Raw genomic sequence first — 19391 nt, 5'->3', positions numbered from 1 at the left:
CTGTGCTGGCCACTCCATGTTTTCAAGCTTGACTTCTTGTTCTGTTTTCTTGAGGTAGTTCTGGCATATTTTGGACTTATGTTTTGGATCATTTGTTGCTGTAGGACGAACCCCTGACCAACTAGCTGCATACCAGAGGGTACTGCATGGCGACCCTGGATCCAGCAAAACAGCCCCAGACCATCACACTTCCTCCATGTTTAACAGTTGATGCCACACACTGTGGAACCATCCTTTCACCTACTGGATGGCGTGCAAAGATCCTGAGTGATGAACGAAAGATTTCAGATTTTGATTCATCAGTCCATAATACCTTCTTCCAGTCTTCAGTAGTCTAGTGATGGTGTTTCATGGCCCAGGCAAGCCTCTCTGTCTTATTCTGACGTCTTAACGATGGCTTTCTTGCTCCAACTTCAAGTCTTCGCTTCACAGTTAAAACTAAGACTTGCTTATAACGACATCCTTGAAGCTGTTGTCCTGTGAGCTGCCTATCACGCAAGCAGTTTACTCTCAGAAACTTGTCCTCTGATTCAGTTGTGTCTTTGGGTCTGCCAGACCTCTGGCCAGAGTGTGCCCCAGTTCCTGAGTGCCTTTTGATGGTGAAAGAAACTGTACTCACTGACACCTTGACTTTCTTTGCAATTTCTCTGCAGGAAAGACCTACATTTGTAAGTGTTATGATGGTCTGTCTCTCTTCCATTGTTAATTGCTTTTTCTCACCATTTTTGCAGCAACACACTATTTTTTGCAGTACAGCACTGTTCAGTTGATGCTCACGAGGGTACGGTATCACAGTGTGTTCCAACACTGTTTTTATGCAGACCTCTGTCTGCATAAAAACAGTGTTGTAAGTAAAAGTTGTAAGTAAAAGTAAAGGTTGTAAGTAATCCAAAAAAATTGGAACACCTGTAGGAATTAGTAGCACCAGCTTTCAAGGCCTGATCAACCTCCACTGCTGCAGAAAAGATTTAAATTGTTAACCCAGTTTGCGTTCCCTGAAAAGGCCTTTTTGTATAATTCTGAAATGTACATTATTTTTCAGTTTTAGGTAACCTTACGTTTTTTTTTTGTTTGTTTGTTTTTTTAACTCTGGCAGTTCACCTCTTACCTTTTTACCATTTCAAGCTATTCATTGGACTTCAAAGTGAATTGCAATAAATAACTGGAAAAATTTGAATTTTCTAAAACTTTTGACTGGTATATGGAGATGAAAGAGCACTTAAGTAAATAATAAATGTTGTCACTTTTTTCTGGATTCTATAAGACACAGAGTGCAGTGCAAAGCTGCTAACACAGGAGTATTCTGGTTTGCTTTTGTTTTCCCAGTCAGTAACGCGCCTGCAGCATTTGGAGTAATTGTAAACAAAGCAAAAGACGATTCATCAGTTCCAGTTTACAGTCCGTTAAAGTAACACAGTTTAGATGTAACAAAGCCTTGAAGAACTTTTATAGATGTCATGGATTTAAAAAAAATTTAATCTGAAAATTGTTCTGAGGTGGAAGAAATAACTCAATAAATTATAAGAGACCTCCCGATAAGCTGCAGGCTTAAAAAGATGGATGTAGCTGCAGGGTCTTAAACTTGAAGCTAGTATAGAGGTGCCCTACGCCATGACTCCTTTAGTAAAAAAAAAAAGAAAGAAGAAGAAGAAGTAGCATAAAGGTATAAACAACACGCTTTTTGGCAATATTCATGCTAATTTTCTATTTATGACTTGAATTGCTATTTTCAAAACTTACCTCTCCTGCTTATCCAATTAAGGGTTGGGAGGGAGCTGGATCCCATCCCAGCTGCTGTAGGATGACAAGACGGGGTAGACCCTGGACAGGTGACCAGTATATCGCAGAGCTTCATATTTTTCCATGATCCTATAATATATAAACTACACTGCTTGTGTGTCCTGCTGATCACAGTATTAGGCATTACTTGCTGTCTGTACCTCTCACCATCAATCTGCCCCTCAACCATACCCAAGTTTTGACTCGTTGAAAGTTAACCTTTGAAGTACACTCTGACTAGCTCTGTGAAAATACCAGCTCACACTAGTCATCATTAGATACAATTGTGTGCTTGTCATGTTAGAGAAGACTTAGTGGTGAATATCTGAATCTTGATCTCTGAGTAGTGCAACAACACAGGGGTGCCTGAAAGGAAACTTCACAATGCAGCATTGTGAAGGCAGCGACAGGCCTCATTAGCTGCACCGCATCCTGGTTATCTGATCTCCATGCAAAGGCTGACTTATACCAATGATTGTGACTCGTGACTCACCCCAAGATCAAAGGCAGAGTGTCAAACTACATGCCAAAGCCACATTTCATGACAAAGCAGTACCAAAAAAGTGCTAGAGCGCGAAACTGGAGACCCTTATTTGAAATGGGAGCTTTTCTGGTCAGTGTTAGTCAGCAGTGATCATCTGCAGGTAATGAGATTTGTTTTCATGATCTGTGAGTGAGGAATCTAATGAAAGTTATACTGCAGGTATTATAAGGTCAGACTGACTGTCAGTAGGGGAATTTGAGGTGAAGTTTTGAACTGTGGTTTTCTCTTTTGTCTCCCTTTATGTGAAACCTAAGAAGGCTCATCTAATGCCTTGATTCATTCTTATGCACCGAAAAACAATAATCTCTTACACAAATCACCCACCTGATACTACTGAGTGATGGCTTGAATTAAGCATGCCCTTAAACATTATTTGACTCAATAAAGAGAACATTCAGGGAACCTGAGAGACACTGTGAAAGATCATGACAGCAAAAACCATTGTGTTAGAATCTTGGGAATCATGTTTGAGTCTTGTTCAAAATTACAAGACAATATAGTTTGCAGTGTTCGTGTACACTTGATAAATGCAAGTCCATTATTTCACCTCTTTTTATATTGGTTTGAAAAAAAAAAGAGTTCTGTGCTAAGAAAATAAACTCTAATGTTAGTTTTTAGTGCTGCTGATAAGACAAGATGCCTGAAATAAACATAAATTAAAGTCAGTGCTGGGCGTAACACATTCAAAAGTACAGAATTACTGAAATCACATTATATTTTTCAGTAACGTGGTAATGTAACTGTACTAAATACTGTAATTACACTGGAGATAGAATTGTGTTCTTCTTCAATTATCTTCATGATGGTATGATAGGAAAAAAACAATAAAAACATCAAACATGACTCTTTCTTCCTGCACTACAAACAGCTGATATTACTTCATGGTGAGGAAAATGGTGATGTCGTCCACAACCTCTGAGGACAGGAGATGTGGAAATTAAATTTATTGTTATTGTACAAAAGTACAAGAGTGTGATGTAAAATGCAATCAGTATCCAAAACAGAAACATTCTGCTGACTCGAACTCGACTCTTTGTAAGGATAAACTTTTCCTTTATTTGTTGACTTTTGTGTTCAACCTTAAGCATTAGAAGCAAAAAAAACACTAGAACAAAAATCTTGAATGTTCTTTTTTATGATGAGGATTTGTGTCATTATCTATGTCGTAACTTACGAAGTAACTGGAAACCCCTGTTAAGCCTGCAACCCTCTTCTACGCCAGTGGTTGCTGCGGTAACCTCACGTTTAGTTACATTTCTCAAGAAGTGCACATCAGGTTATGCTGAGGGTTACAGCTCAGGGTTAAGAAGGATTTCTGCATATGTTGTAAGTTACAGATAGATTTCCCGCTGAAGCATTAGGCATTAGGTTGATATTATTAACTACTAATTATGTAACAATTTATAGGTCATGTGACAGAGCAATATATGAAATTAATGTAACAAGTAGTGTAACAAATTATTTTCTTCATTGAGTCATTAAGTAATATACCACATTGTTTTAAAGAAAGGTAATAAGTAATATGTAATATATTACTTCTTTTTTTTTAGTAGTAACTCCAAGACACTGTAGTACTCTGTGGGCTGATTGGATACTGTGAATGGATTTGGGGGATCACTCTCTGTGGGTTAATCTCTAGTGGCCACCTGCCTCTCATAGTCATTTGATAACAATATTGATTACTGTCATTTTGAGAAGTTAACAGGTAATGTTTTTATCTGTGTTTCCAAAGTCGAGCCATCTGTCTCTGCCCTTGAGAAGGGATCGAACTGATTTCACTTAAAAGTCCACGTACACAAAACTTGCAAGGCTTTTGAATGGAAGTGAAAGAAATCTCTGTTATATTTCATTTGCCTTCAGAACATCTGTGAAGAATTTTGTTGATTGCCTGTATGGCATTAAATGGATTACACCAAAAGTATAATGGGCCGAGCTCCTTCTAGGTCAAAAGGTCATTTGGAGTGCTCAGTGTACCAACCTGCATACAGAAATCTGCTTTCAGTCTCCATCAAGCTGCCTGCTTCATTTAACCAACATGATCAACCATAGAAATGGAGTACAGGTTTCTTCCCTCTGCTTGTCTTTTTTCACTTATCTATAATGAAGTTGAGAACTACTTAAATTTAAGTTTCCTTTTATCAGCTCAAGCTTGCTTTGTAGGAAATGTTTGTCAGATCTCAAGGGGTTGGTGGTGGTATTACAAGCAAAAATAGAATAGTGTACTTCAGGTCATAAAAGTACAATATTTTCTTAAAAGGGATCTTCTATCAAAAGAACGTTTAAATCCTGGGTAAAACCAAGGCTTGGTTTTCCCCAGACAGTGTTGCACAAAATCCAGCGACTAAAGATGTTCCCAGAATAAAGATAACCTCAGGCTAGGAAACAAGTGGAAAGAGTCAAGGACATATCACAGTCTTCATGACAAGAATTTTATTTTCTTTTTTTCTTTTTTTTATTACATTTTGCATTAAATTAAAGAGTTCTTTTTTTCTTTACAACATACATTAAGCTGTGAATCAGATGTTAAGGAAGTGGAGAGAGTAGGGCAAAAAACTTTGTGACGTCACGATATCTTACAAGCTTACAAAGTTCAAAAGTTTGAGAAGTTGAGAAGAGAGTAGATTTGCATCTAACAGCAGTGTATTATAACAAGGGTGAAAGACAAAAAGGCACACACCAAAGAACCTCACTGTCCACAGCAGCCTTCAGCCTTTAAAACGCTCAACCTTTCTCTAATATCAAAACACTTGATGTTGCTGAATCATAAATGCACCCACAGCCAAAAGTACTTGTCTACACAGGATGTGGACATTTAACCTTCAAACCTAGACAGGTTCTCTTGTTCACATTCAGTGTGGACATGACAATTCATCCAGGTGGGAGACAACGCAACTGAGCATTTCAAAACCAGAAATACTCAGCTGAGGACAAGCCTTACTCCAGGCGTGGGAATGTTGCTGGTTCATGCACTCAGTGCACCGGAGGGTGTAAATAAGGTGTTCAGACACTAATTTAAAACAAAGTAGTATTATGAAAGTCTGGAGTGAACACACCTCTATGCTTATCTGAAGTTTGAAGGTCCTCGCTTCAAATTAATCGATGCTATAACTGTTGCAGCTTATCCCAGGCCATGTTTTAGATGGGACACGTTCCTCTCGGTTCATATTTTGAACTAATCCGTTGCCCATGACCTCGTCACGTGCAACCATTCCCTTCGAGCATCTATGTACACATTAGTCAGGTCCCAGATCCTGCATGTCAGTCTTATTCGAGCTGTGGACTGAGACACTCTTGGCTTTCCTCCAGAAAGAATATTGATATCGAGAAAACTTTAACCTATCTACACATACAACACTAAGGGAGTGCTCCAATGACTTAAGTGTTTCAGTGTGGGGTGATCCATAAAAACCCTCAAGTAAAAAGGAAGTGAAATCATCTGATTAGTTAAACTCTCAGCCATTCATAAGGCTTTGATAACGAGAGTTAGTGAGGCAAAATAAAAAAAAATATCTCTAAACTTCCCAAACTGTGTTCGCTTACAAAAAGGGGGTTAAATAAAGTACAGTTTTTAATAGTGTTGTTTCAAAATGTCATCTTTTTTTTTCTTTTCCACAGGAACCAGCCTGTTTATGCAACCGTCTAACAAATGAATGTTTCAATGCACGCAAGAAGCCTCGACTCGTGTTAGCACACTGGGTGTTCACGTGTATCTCATACTGTACGTTTGCTATAGTGCTATCGCAGTGCACCAAGGGAAGATACACCTACGTTGGCCTCCTTAAGCAACAAATGTTAATTGTTCCGTTAACCAATTAACCATCACTCCAAACGAACACCAAAAACAAGTAAAAACAAATACCAGGACTTTGTATAAAACAGGAAATCAAAAACACTCACAAAGTCTTTATCGACACTGCCAGCACAACATAAAGGGTCGTTTTAAGCGCATTAATGGCACAATCAGAAATGAATCACAAAGATGAGTGTGTGTGTGTGTGTATGCGTGCATGTGTTTATGTGTGTGTGCCAGACAGAGAGAGAGAGAGAGAGAGAGTGTGTGAATGAAGAAAGGAATTGCTCCTTCCTCTCTTCCCTCTGGTCTGTAAGTGTGTTTTGTCTAGGGACCAGAATTACAACAATAACACCTACATTCTTTAATTGCATTTTTATCAAACAAGGGAAATATCATGACATAAGAAAAAAAAAAAGAAAATAAAAAAATACAACAAGGAGACAAGAGTTAACAGCTATTAAAGAAAACATTGTCACTACTTCAGGGTGTAAGGCACAAATTTACATGTGGAAAAAGAAGCAGGCAAGACAGATGTTCCTACAATTTCCTTTTTTTCGCCCGCTCTTCCGCGTGACGCCGCTAGAAAAGACGATACGTTCCAAGATGGAGGCACCGCTCGTTTGCTTGCAGCCTCACTTGCAGCTTCTTTTTGTATGCAGATCCCCCCCGTGCTGTTGCTGCAGCTGCTTCTCTTATATTTGCAACATGCAACAGTGAGCTTTGATGGCACCAGTAAGCCAGCAACCAATCAGGACAAATGTTTGGGACTCACACAAAACCACAGTGCTGATTGCAGGAGTGAAAGGGTGAGATTCAGGATTTCTTTTTTCTTTTTCTTTTTTTTAAATGATTGGTCTAAAACAAAGGAGATTCTGGTCCGTAAAAGTAAAAGTCCTGGTCTGGCACAGTTTAAATAAATATCTCCTCGTCGTCACAGAGGTCACGTATATTCTCAAGCTGCAGGTCCCACTGAGCACACAGTAAGACCTAGTTGAACTTTAGTCATTAAGAAAGTTCTACTGGCTCCAGTTTAATGACTTTAAATATTTTCTTCCTCACTCTTGATTAATTAATATTAAAAGATCTCTTCTTTGTCCTCTTTCTCTCCAAGCCTAGAAAGTCAGTCTGTTTGTTTTTCAAAAGCACTTAATAAAAATAAATACAACAAGCTATTAGTATTAACAGTCATGTGTTATTCAGTCACCAGTACAGTAGAAGATTCTTCTGGCCCAGGCTTTCAGTCATGCCCAGGCAGGACTTGATTGCTGTAACACTGAGAGGCTTTTCACAGTTTCCGCCAGAACTCAGGCAGCTGTCTGTCCTTTCAGTCCGAACTCGTTCTCTCTGAGTGCTTGTTTGCTCAGATCCTCCTGTCCTCAAGGTATTGTACAACAATTATTCTCCAACCCCCTTGTGACATCTTCGTATGTGCTTTTACCAGCATGACGAAGTATCGAATCAAGTCTCAGTGACCAAAGACACCACAAACAAGAGAGCCACTGTCTTGAATGCTACAGGGTGCCAATGGATGAAATATTCAGGACAAGCATCATCTTCTTTTTCAGTAGCACATGTTCCCATGTGTGTTTACAGAGGAGCTGTGAGCCAGCCAGAGCATGAGCTCGATGACTGCCACAACCGACAACAACCATGGTATAATATTTACATATTTATATAAAAAGAAAGTGTTTTCTTTAAGAAAAAAAAACTGTGTTGCATTTCCACTGTACTGTACACCAAAAAACAAACAAAAACACAAAAAGGAGATGCAAGTTGTACAGTATTCCCTGTTTTTTCTCTCTGCCAGAAAACACCTTTCACTACTGTCTGTTCACATTGGACCGACAGGCTAACGACCTAACTATGTGCCAGAGTCACTGGACTTGACTTTTGTGGAGAGTGAGACTACAGAGGGTTTGGGGGGGACATCAGGCTTGAGATATTTGACGCCCGTTCGAGGCAGTGATCCGTAGGAGCTCATTCCAGGCTGCCTTGACAGAGATATGCCCTGTGCTGTCATTTGTATGGAGTCCACCCTCTGAGGCGCAGGTGGTGGAGTCTCAACACGGTTGAAGCTGTGGTGTCTCGCCAAATGGGAGGAGTTAGAGGAGTTGGTGTTGTGTTTCTTGAGGGCGGAGGATCCACAAGCAGCAGATGCTGATCCTTTCCGAAGCCCGTAGACTGACGAGTGGACCTCCAGGCGTTTGCCCATCTGTGGGACAGCAGGTGGGATGGTGAGAGAGGCCTCCCGCTGGGGCACACGAGGTGGCAGCACCACATCTGGATCAGCCATGTTGAGGTTGTGGCACGGGCTCTTGCCTGTCTTGTACTCCAGGGTGGCCCCCTGGTCGTCCATTACACCGTGGCCCATGCTCATATCGCTATGATGGGGCTGCTCCACATACTCATGTTGGTAGGACTGCTGGTGCTGCTGCAGATGAGGCTGAAGCTGGTGCTGATGCTGCTGCAAAGGTAGGACTACGACGCTAGGGATGTGCCCCGGTGAGGCCCTCAGCGGCAGGTCGGTAGAGATAACAGGCGACCCCATTGGTGGCATGTCCTTGGTGCACGCGTTGATGAGGTTCTGGTTTCTCTCCCACTCACGGCTTCCCCGGCTGGGCTTACGACGCGGCTGCATGGGGGTGGATTCAGGCGTTGGCAGAGCCGCAAGGTCCAGGTGGTGTTGGTCTGCTTTTATGAGCATCTTCCCATTTGGCGTCAGTCTTCCATTGTGCATCAAAGGTGTGAGAATAGCCTCGGGGCGACCTTCTTTGGCCTGCGTCTCAAACAGACCCGTCAGCTTAGTTACACTGTTCATGGATCCCCGGCGGGAGTGGAGGTGGTGGCTGTCCTTTTCTTTACGGCCCGTCAAGTCCATGTCTCGACGACGATGGTCACAGACACAGTAGACAATGATGCCAGAAAAGATGGCGCCCATGGCAAATGCTAGGATAACGGCGATGGCCAAGAGGGTTACAGGAACCAGCTGGTCACGACCCTTCTGGTAGCTCTCACGGATCACGCCTGCAGAGAGACACAGAGATGACATTCAGACAGGCAGACTAAAAAGAGATGTTTTGAAGCCAATTGTTTCAAAGAAAATAAAAGAGATGCTGAAAAAGATTCCTCTTAAAAGATGAAGCAAAACATAAAAACCAGTTACAATAATTAAGATATCTTCTGGGCAAAAAGATTAACGGTTTAAATAATTTTACGAAAAACATGCAAATGCAGAAGGATTTATTCCATCATAGGACACATCTATTCGAAATTGTAGCTTCAAGTAGCAAGATTCAATGTTTCCCCCCAAAATCCAATCTCAGAGTGAAAATGTGTTTTGGAGGGGTGATTATGATTCACATTTTAAATCCCAGATAAAACCTTCTGCTGAAATGAAAAAAGATATGAGCTCCGATAAAGGAACCTGAAATACCCGAGCCCTTTCTTCTCATAGATGCAAATGGAAGACTTTTCATAAAGCTTGGATCCAATCTCATGAATCACAGAGAATACATTAAAAAGCCTCTGATTAGGCGCTAAATCCAATGAGCTGTGTCATCAGTGTCTTATGAAAGCGCCACTTTCAAAGACTGGCAAAGACGCACTGTGATACGGCCAAATAAAAGATAATTCAATAAAGGAAGCTATGGAGCATTTTAGCGGTGGGTGAGCGGGAGCGGCAGGTTGTATTTAATAAAACAGGGTCAACAACAGACTGCACGCACGCACACACACGAGCGTGGACACATGCACCTCCCACACATGCATGCTCAAAGATGATAGCCTGCAGCCTGTGGATGAATGCAGACATCTAATGCAGCACACTATTCTTTGGGTTAAGCACACCAGTCCACAGCCGAGAGATTTATAATGCCTTCACACATGACCTGTGGCCCGTACAGATCAGTTACCACAGATAGAGCCCACCTGCCTAATCCTCCATCGTGTAAAGGGGCTACAGCAGGGGCACTGCTCGTCTCCACAACGTGACTCAGTTTCACATGTGTAAGGCATGTATAGATTCCTCAACACTGAGGAATCTTTACCCCAAAATGCTGAAAAAAATCAAAAACAAGCTGGAATGTATGTGAAGTAATTTAAGCTGATATCCGTGAGTCTTTTCTGTACAGAGGAGGTTTGTTTACAATGAATCGGTGTTCTAAAATAAGCAGTAGGTGGGTGATATGATTTGTATAACAGCTTTTACAAATCAGACATTTTCATTTACTACTAATCCAGCTACAGGTGGAAAAATTGGATGAAATTTTGTTTTTTGTTCCTTTTGTTTCACTTCTTTGAGATTGCTCTTACTGAAATGCATTAATAAAATATTTCCGCTGCCACCTTCAGACTCTGCCTTGTTAATCTTTTTTTTTCTGATATTTTGAAATTCAGTTTTTGCAATTTGGAACAGTGACACGCTGCGCGAGGAGCAGGACTGCCTGAGGTATTATTGCAGATAATGAAATATACAATGGCTGCATGAATATAAACATTTGTTCACAGGCAAGCTGAACAACAGTTGTCAACAAGCAACGAGTAATTTCGTCCTTTTACAGTTTGCCGTCTTCACGAGTCACTTTCTTCATCTTCCTTGCAAATTTTTCAATTTGCCCTGTAATGTTTCAAAAGCAGTTTCCACAGAACAAACATTAGTTCCAATAATTCTCCGAAATCCTGAAGGAGCTGGGTAATCATGTTTGGCTTTTCAGCTCAGCGGTGTCACTGAGGATGTACTTGGAGAATATCTTCTTTCTGCATTTCCTCAGTGAGACATAACACAGACACAGAGAAAGCATGGTAATCTTTTCTCATGGATCTGAAATCCACACTGTCTTAAACTAACATCCATAATCTGACTCGCTGCAGTCATACTTCATTAGCCCAACAACATGAGTTAAAGCCCATTTTTCCTAGCCGGAGTTAAGCACTCTTTAGTCTCTGTCTGGACTTTGAAGCTCAACCTGGATAAGAAAGGACACTTACATTTACCCAGATCATTCCTCATTTATTGTAAAAACAAAACTTCACTTTTCTCCTTAATAGAGTGCTGACAACATGCAGCACAGCCATAACTCACTAAAAGTTAAACAAAAGGTTTAAAAAAGCATCTTTCCCGGCCAAAATCTTTCCTTATCAAGGACACGCTCAGCCGTGTGGATAGTGTGAGAAGTGATGAGTGTTATCTGCAGCGAAGCATCCACGTTTGACGAGTGTTACGCTGCGAACTTGCGTGACCAAATGGCCGGCCTGTCTGATGAAACATCTGCTTCCCATCTCATCCTGTAACATCTGAGAACGAGAGAGATACTTTTCTGCGCTGCTATCTTTAACTTTGACTTTCCACTGTCCTCACTTAGATCTTTCATTCACACTTTCTGCCACTTCTCTCCTTTGCAGAAACAATGAATCACTTTTTTGACTTTCTTCTTCTTTCAGAGTGTTTTCTTTCACACCGTTTAGCCTCCATATGGTAAGTGTTCAATTCAGTGGAGACCGGGAAGGCTGTAATTACAACCTTGTGATCTTTCTAAGTTATCACCCTTTAGCAGAAACAACAGCGGCGGTGGGGGCTGGCTGCTCTTTGAGAGATGCTGGGTTAAATATTTCAGCGCACACAGAAGGGATGTAAAAGGAATTCAGCTTCACTTGAGATCAGGAGACCTGGAAATCTCCAAAGGACAATTATGTAGGAAAATAAAAGTGCAAGTATAAACAAATACATTGGCAAATCTCTCGTTTTCCCATAATCCTTGTTAAAAGTAAATACTTTCATATGTCTCTGTCTGTGGGGCTCACATAGAAGCTGAAAAGAGGAAATCAAAACTGTTATGAATTTTCGTGACAGTGAATTTATTACTGCTAAAGGTTAACTTTCTGCGACTGAGCGTTTGGACTTCTTATTGAATAACAAAGCCGGAGGGCGGCAGAGCCAAATGGTTCTCCATTCTGGTGAAGGAGGTGAACTGTGGAGCTGGATCTTTGTCTTCTCTTGTGGGTGTGTGAGCCAAAGTTAAAACCCTATTTAACCTGCCCTGTAAGGCTCCTTTTTTTCTTCTTTTAAAGCTTTTAGTCTTTTTCTCCTCTCCTTCCTCCATCACTCACTTCTCCTGCACACGCAGACATTTCCAGAAGGTACTTAGCCCAAGGCCTCGGGTAAAACACAAAGAAAAAAAAAAAGCAAAACTTTGAAGACTTCCATCTTTCAAGTGAGGAATTGTTTCTCATCTTAACATCAAAGAGGATGAAAGTTGCCACAGAGGACACCAAGGCCGTCTCAGTTGAATCACGGGACCTCAGGGTTTTGAATCAAGATGGCTATGCCGCTCATTTCTGATCATTTGCGATCTTTGTAAACTTTCTAAAACTTCCACTACTTGACCTTGAAAAGTATCAAAGTGTTGCTAAAACTCACAGATTTTCCGCTTTAGTCTCATCTTGTTGAGGTTCTGACTATACAGTGACTTATAATCTTCTGGTTTCGCTCTTGCCTCGCCCCCAGAATGCATCATAAGGCATCCTGCAGTTCAACACTTCTCTCAGCGGATGAATTGATTTGAATTTCACACCGCCTCGAGCCTCAACATTCAGATATTAAACACATATCTCAGATACTCAGATATGTCTTGCTGTCAAAACAGGCCGGGTCGGCAACACTTACTTATAAATCAGAAACATTGTAATCTATTGTGACTGGAACTTGTGAATGCTCTCTCTATCTGTCTGACACACACAGATGCTCTTCCACTCTTTTAATCTTTTGAGACGCACAAACTGACTTAAGCCCACAGAGCTTGTCTTTGTGTTGGTGTAAAGAAAACTTCAAAGGCAGTTAAAAATCACAGAGGGGTTACAGAGAGGGCCCTAACCTCTGACTGCGGGCGACTGCATAAAGACATTGTCTGCAAAATGATAAAAATCTTAATTGCACTTAACTGCTACTTACTATGTTTCACTCGCTGAAAGATAAAACAGTGGACCTTACCGACTACAGACAGAAGAAAGGATGAAAAAGCAGATAATGTTAAGTGGTTTGCATTTATTTACTCTGACGCGAGAGCTCTGAAAATGCCCTATTTTTTCATTAGGAACCAGTTTGTTGTCATCTTTTAAAAAGGACACTGGTATTTGGATGGTGACAACAATTCATTAACTTCTATTTAAATCCCCTGTTAGGAAATTATCCCATTAAGTCTTGTGTATGTTTGGGTTAAGAGCCACTTGCATTAATGGTGTTATTCAATATTAAAGCATTCATCAGACAATCCTGAGTCAGAGCAATGCATACTGATGAGCGAGTTAAGATATAATTAAACCCCTAATTATATTATTCAGCACCTGAGGTATTAACATTGATGTACTAACCTATCCAACTCCCTGCATACAAACTGTAATATTTAATAGTCACAAGATATCAGCATAAATTAAACATCCCATTTTTCATCAGCTATTTGATGCCTTGATTTGACAGCGCTCCCGTTCGGATTACTGGGTGATAGATTTTTACATGCTGATATACTGAACACAAAAAGCTCCCTCACATTAGAGTTTAAATGCAACTGTTAAAACAGCTTGTCACTATTTAAACAACGTAGACTTTTAAATCATGTGTGCATTCGTGTCTATAATCTCGAGTTCTTTCAATTAATATTCAATCTCGATGAGTCACTGTAATACAGCCGGTGACCCACCGAAGTGTATTCCACCATGTCGGCTGCAGAAAATGACTTCTGTGTATCACTGGAGTGCTATGTGTGTGCTAATACGCATTGTATTTCACTGAACGTATAAAGGCAGCCATTGGTAATTGTTTAGAAATGTTTTAGTGCTCAACAAGAGAACAAAGCCTCGGCTTGTATCTACTTGATGAGGGCTCACTCATGGACAACGTGAACATAACTGTTTAAATCCAGTTCAAAGTATAATAATGACAGCTGAATGTGGGTTAGACAAGCTTCAAGAGCACAAAGGGATGAGCCGCAGTGATATGAGATTCAGTCTCACATGGGCGAGAGACAAAGCAAAGCTTTTGTACGAACCAGCAACGGTTAGGGGGTCTTATTAAAAAGCATAACCAAAACATAAAAGTGGAAAAGTAAGCAGCGAATGTGTGTTTTAAACAAAAGCAGTTTAAGAGAACAATAAGCTAATCAGTGGAGGAAATTATGGCTTATGGCTTGACGTCAGTCCGGGAAGTGCGTAATGCTGGGAACGCATCCAATTCGCTGTTTCTATTATGATTCACAATGAGCTGCGAATAATTCATCTGCTTCACAAAGACCCAGCCCAATCTTTGACCAGTAAGAAACACTGAACCGAAATCCACTACTTAATTGCGAAGGTGTTGGAATGACAGGAACATGGGTTGTGGGAACATTTAATTAAAATTTTTTTTTAGTCTTTGCCACACACACAGACATTCAGCCTGCCCTAAAGGGCCACTCCATAAAGTTTTAACTTAAATCCTATCATCCTACTTTACAGGATTAACCTTAATCCTATCATTCAACTGCAAGGACATATGAAACTACTAACATTAAATTTCCAAATCTGCTAAACCTCATAGGCTCCTTAAAAACTTCAGGAGCCAAGTGCATTATCTGACAGTGAGCAGAGTTCGTGGTAAACTAAGTCTAAGCCTCTATTACCTCAAAACCTCTTGGCTCACCTACAAAAGAGGGCATTCTGAAACAAGAGCCATATCCATAATAATCACACAAGCAAGAAAATAATCTTTTATCTTTTTTTGTTGCTCACAGGTTGCAAAAGAAACGCAGCTACATTGTAAAATGTGATCATTACTGGCCACATTCGAGATTGTGACTCTGCCCCCTTCTTCTATTTAGCACTAGTTGTTTTTGAATGAATTGTAGAGCTAATATAAAGACAAATCAATGGTTAAAGCCATCTTTATGCGATATAGAAGTATCCTTTTTGGCTTTTGTTTTTTCTAAGAGTACAGGATTAATTGTTTTTATAAACCCATCACTTAGCTCCTCTCTTGGAATAGAGCGGGAGGTTAAATTTGATACAATAGAGTGCAATACAGTAATGCTTGGAACAATTATTTGACTGCAAACAAACATGTGCTATTTTCTCTGCTGCATAATTGAACATTTTTCCTGGTGAAAGTAAAGCTAACATTTAAGATTGACAGGGCATCCCCAGTAACTACGGTGAGATGTTCAGTCAGCTGCTTTCCAGCAACTGAGATGAAGTCAAATTCAAGACTTTCTGTCATAGAAAGAATTGTGCTGCAATCCTGTCTGAGCAGGGTCATACTCTCCTTCTATCATAGCAGCCTCACCTTGGCACACAGGTGTCAGAGAGCTGCCTGCAGCTGAAAATAACCCTTGCAGAGCAGCTGTCAGATGACAACAGCTATTAATGTGAAAACCTGACACTGAGGGAAATCATACCGCTAAAAAAGTACAGTTGTTGTTTTGTAACATTAAAATTTAAAAAAAAAAATGTAAATGAAAATATACTTAATGCTGTACAAGAAACATATTAAATCCAAAAAGAAGTTTTCTTCATCTTGTTTCCTCTTTTTAATCAGTGTGGTAAACCAATACTTAATGGTACTACACGAGAGAGCAAAACATTTCATCAGATAATTATGGCCTCTAATACTTGCATTTAGTCTCTTAACACTTTTTAATACTTTCTTAGTTAGTCTATAGTAAGAATTGCACTTGTTGCCTGGATTATGTGTAATACTCAGGCATTAAAGCTTGTGTAGAAATGTCTATATGCTATACTTTACACTCAAAGCAACCAATAAGTCGTAGCTTTTTGAAGGGATAACACTTAACTTCAAGCTCCACACATTACTTAATTGGTAATAAGGAAATAATAAATGTCTTATTAAAATATGAAGAACATATATAGCATCGTTAGGAAGTTAGACTACATAACATATTCATAAGTAAGCTTCTTTTGGCTGCCCCCTTATTTGTCTTATGGTTTACACACCATATGCATATGCAGCCATCCTCGGGATTTAGTTTCTCCTGGTCTAAAATCTGGGATTTTATATGTGTTAAAATGTGTTACGTCAGTGTGTTAACCAGTACACTATGGAGTCACAGGATTAATAGTTAACAAAAAAACAAAAACAAAAACAAACAAAATAAAAAAGACTGTTAGGAAACACGTATAAGATTTGTTATAACCGTTCCTAAAAGCATTACACACACTTTAAATCAAACTTGTACAGTTTGTTATTGTTAGAACATTACTAATGTGTTTTTGTTACTAATATTAATACATGTTGTGTTATTAAAGGTTTTTTTATTTTCACTTAAAATGTGGAAAATAAGCCACCAAAACAAACACGTGGAGCTAAATGATAAGTTGACCCATTGAAAATAAGGGAGCAACCAAAAATAATTTCTCCTGTTATACATCCTTTTGCTACCACATCTGTGGTGGTTAGGGGTTATGTGAATTCAATTAATTAAACTTTCTCCTGCTTCATGTTGGTGCTGACTTTTTAAAGGCTTCCTTGGGGTTCCTTAACGTGACCCTAAAGCTTAATACAAGCCTTTATATTAAAACTGAACTGGACTATTGTGGCCAGATTTTGTTGACCACAAATAAAATACTTAATTTGAAAACCTTTTATTGTTATTAATTCTAATTAATAAATCTATTCTGTTGATAATCTGGGTGTTTTTTTGTTTGTTTGTTTGTTTGTTTGTTTGTTTGTTTGTTTGTTTTCCAAAAATAAATATGCTGTAAAAAGTGTTTGTAGGTAAATTTAACTGAATTCAGTTTCCTGTCTTGATGTATGACAAGATATCAGTTTGGCTGAAATTCCCATACCGATGTTTACAGGAATGCTAATGTAATTATTATTTTAACAAAGACCTTCAACATGATTAATCACTACCAGACTCTTGTTGTGGCCCATTGCTAGCTAGACTTTAACATGAAACCAGTGTTCAAATCTAAACGCAACCTAGCTCAATTAACCATAAAAATATGCAAACTAATGACTGAAAATTAAATATTTAGCAAAAGTGATATTAAACTGTAAAAAGTAATAACTGCTTGCTGTTCATGATTTGCTTCCCAAAAGCATCAGCACTTACTATTCACAACCTGAGTCACAGAAAATGCTACATTACTGCAGATAACATCCTGTATTTTTAGAGCAATTTGTTTCAGTTTCACCAGATGTACAGTTTGATTGTTTTTTTCACATTCAGTTCTTTTAGCGTTAGCTAACTAAGCATAAAATATAGACTGAAGGGATAGAGAGAAACAATATTGTTCACTTTGTTTATCTACAATATATCATTTCCTCTCTGATTCACCTGTCCTGCATCTTTTCTGTTCAGATCTTTCAGCTAGTTCATTCACCTGCTGTCTGTTTACCGCTTTGTTCAATGTTATATTATTGCCCTGTTCTGTCTAATAAATCTTTATCATGTGTACCTCAATCCCTTCATTTCCCAAGTCTCTTTCCCCTCTTGTCTCGCTCCATCCCCCTTTCCTTCCACCTCTCCACTTTCTTTTTCCCTTGGATAGCTGCTGTAATGAACCCATAAATTGGAGCAACACAGCGGTGGCTACAGGTCGGGTTTAAGGGGGAGGGGTGGATGTAAGTAGGGAATGAGGTGGGTAGATCTGAGCCTGCCAGAGAAAGGGAGACAGGTAGGGAAAAAAAGGAGAGAGAGCAAAGTGGGGAGCAGAGCAAGGATTCATTCCTGCAGACAGGGGAAGAGATATGACTACAGTTGGAGAAGAGGCAGACTGCAAGGGGAGAAACTGAAGAGGAAGAGATACAGAGATGGTGGAGGAAGAGAGGGGGAGGGACATTTGAGGAAGGTTTCTCCATAAATTGGTTCAGGAATTAATTTGAGCTAAGGTAAGGTATAGCCTTGGAACATGCCATCCCAGTCAGATGAGAGGTCCTGTGGAAGGGAGACTGATCACAATGGCAGCAGATGGTGGAAAAGGCAGAGCTGGTGGTGGTTTGGGGGGTTGGATGAGCAACGGGAGGACAGACGACGAGTGTATGGTGGAATGACAGAAGTAGAAGAAAATATAACAGAGGCAGATGATGCCCAGACAGACAGACACACAGACAGACACTGAGCTCAAATGTACTGTGAAACACAAGCAGCCACCTGACTACTGTGAAGGCTCCACTGGAATGGCAGACAGTGATGCTGTTGGGTGCTGAATATCATTCGCGTGCAAATACTCATCACTTTGCAGCATTTCTAATTACTCTGGTGGTGCTGGACTAATACATATTGGCAGCACTGTAATATTCATTAGCAGATAAGATTCCACAATGTCTCAACTGCAAATGAAAAAGTTAGGGACGTAATTGTAATTTGTTTTAAATCACAAATAAGCTTGCAAAAGACTTTGGATATGAGCTAATACATTTTCACTCAAGCATAAACTTGAGATTGATCGGTTAAATGTTTATCCCTGATTTCTTCTGCAAAATAGGCCGCGTGGATGTGTTTCTTTGCAATTAAAATTCCGATAAAATGACTTCTTTGCTTTCTTTTTCTAATATAGCTTATTCATGTTTGGGTTTTCACTCTCATGCATGCAGTTTGCTAAGTTTTCACAGTACAGTTGACACCTGAAGCCAATCATACTGAGGGAGACAGGAAGGAACAGGAGGAAGGATGGGTGGAGCGGGAAATGAGTACTCTTGATTGTGGTGCTCAATTTGCCATGCTGAAAGCATTAAGCTGTATGGAGGCAAAACTGTGCTTAATACCATCAAAGCAATCAACACAGGAAGAAAGGCAAATATATAAATAGCAAAAAAAGACGTAGTGTGAGATCAAGCCATGCAAAATATCAAGAACTGCTCACAAGAAACCACGCAAATCAGTAAAATAAGAAAAAAAATATCATCAGAGCCGACTTTCGTAACGAAGGAAAAAGAAAAGACCGTAGAGCTAAAATTGAACAGATAAATAGTGACACAAGCTGCAAAAGTGTCTCATAAAAATGATAATAATAAGAATAATAATAATGACCATACAGAAAGAAAAAAACAACAACAGCAGGAAGCATTGTATTGAAATATGAAGTCCTCTTGCAGTTACCTGAGCACGGAGTTACCCACAAATCTCCCGAAATCAGAATGTTATTCTTGGAAAAAGCTATTACCGTAAGACAGCTTTGGCTCTCGTTACGTTTGATTCTCAGCATTTCTTGCCATTCCTCGTTGGGTTACACCTGCTCAGGCAAAGGCAACAAGGGGAGCGACAGCATGTTGTGATGCTGGTTGTAGGC

At 39.8% G+C, this 19391-nt stretch overlaps 1 protein-coding gene across 3 annotated transcripts in view; it reads right to left on the bottom strand.

Annotated features, from left to right (window-relative positions):
* Positions 1 to 5112: 5112 nt before the first annotated feature.
* Positions 5113 to 19391, bottom strand: part of sema6a (sema domain, transmembrane domain (TM), and cytoplasmic domain, (semaphorin) 6A) — a 104063-nt gene continuing 89784 nt past the window's right edge. For all 3 annotated transcript variants that reach the window (XM_003451108.4, XM_005473450.3, XM_025896900.1), the window contains one exon: positions 5113 to 9140. In XM_003451108.4, the coding sequence (XP_003451156.1) occupies positions 7978 to 9140 (1163 nt within the window). In that variant the 3' untranslated portion in view covers positions 5113 to 7977. The remainder of the gene's footprint in view (positions 9141 to 19391) is intronic.

The sequence above is a fragment of the Oreochromis niloticus genome, linkage group LG12 (genome assembly GCF_001858045.2).
Source record: "Oreochromis niloticus isolate F11D_XX linkage group LG12, O_niloticus_UMD_NMBU, whole genome shotgun sequence".
Lineage (NCBI taxonomy): Eukaryota > Metazoa > Chordata > Actinopteri > Cichliformes > Cichlidae > Oreochromis > Oreochromis niloticus.
This window is presented reverse-complemented; position numbering and strand designations above follow the sequence as displayed.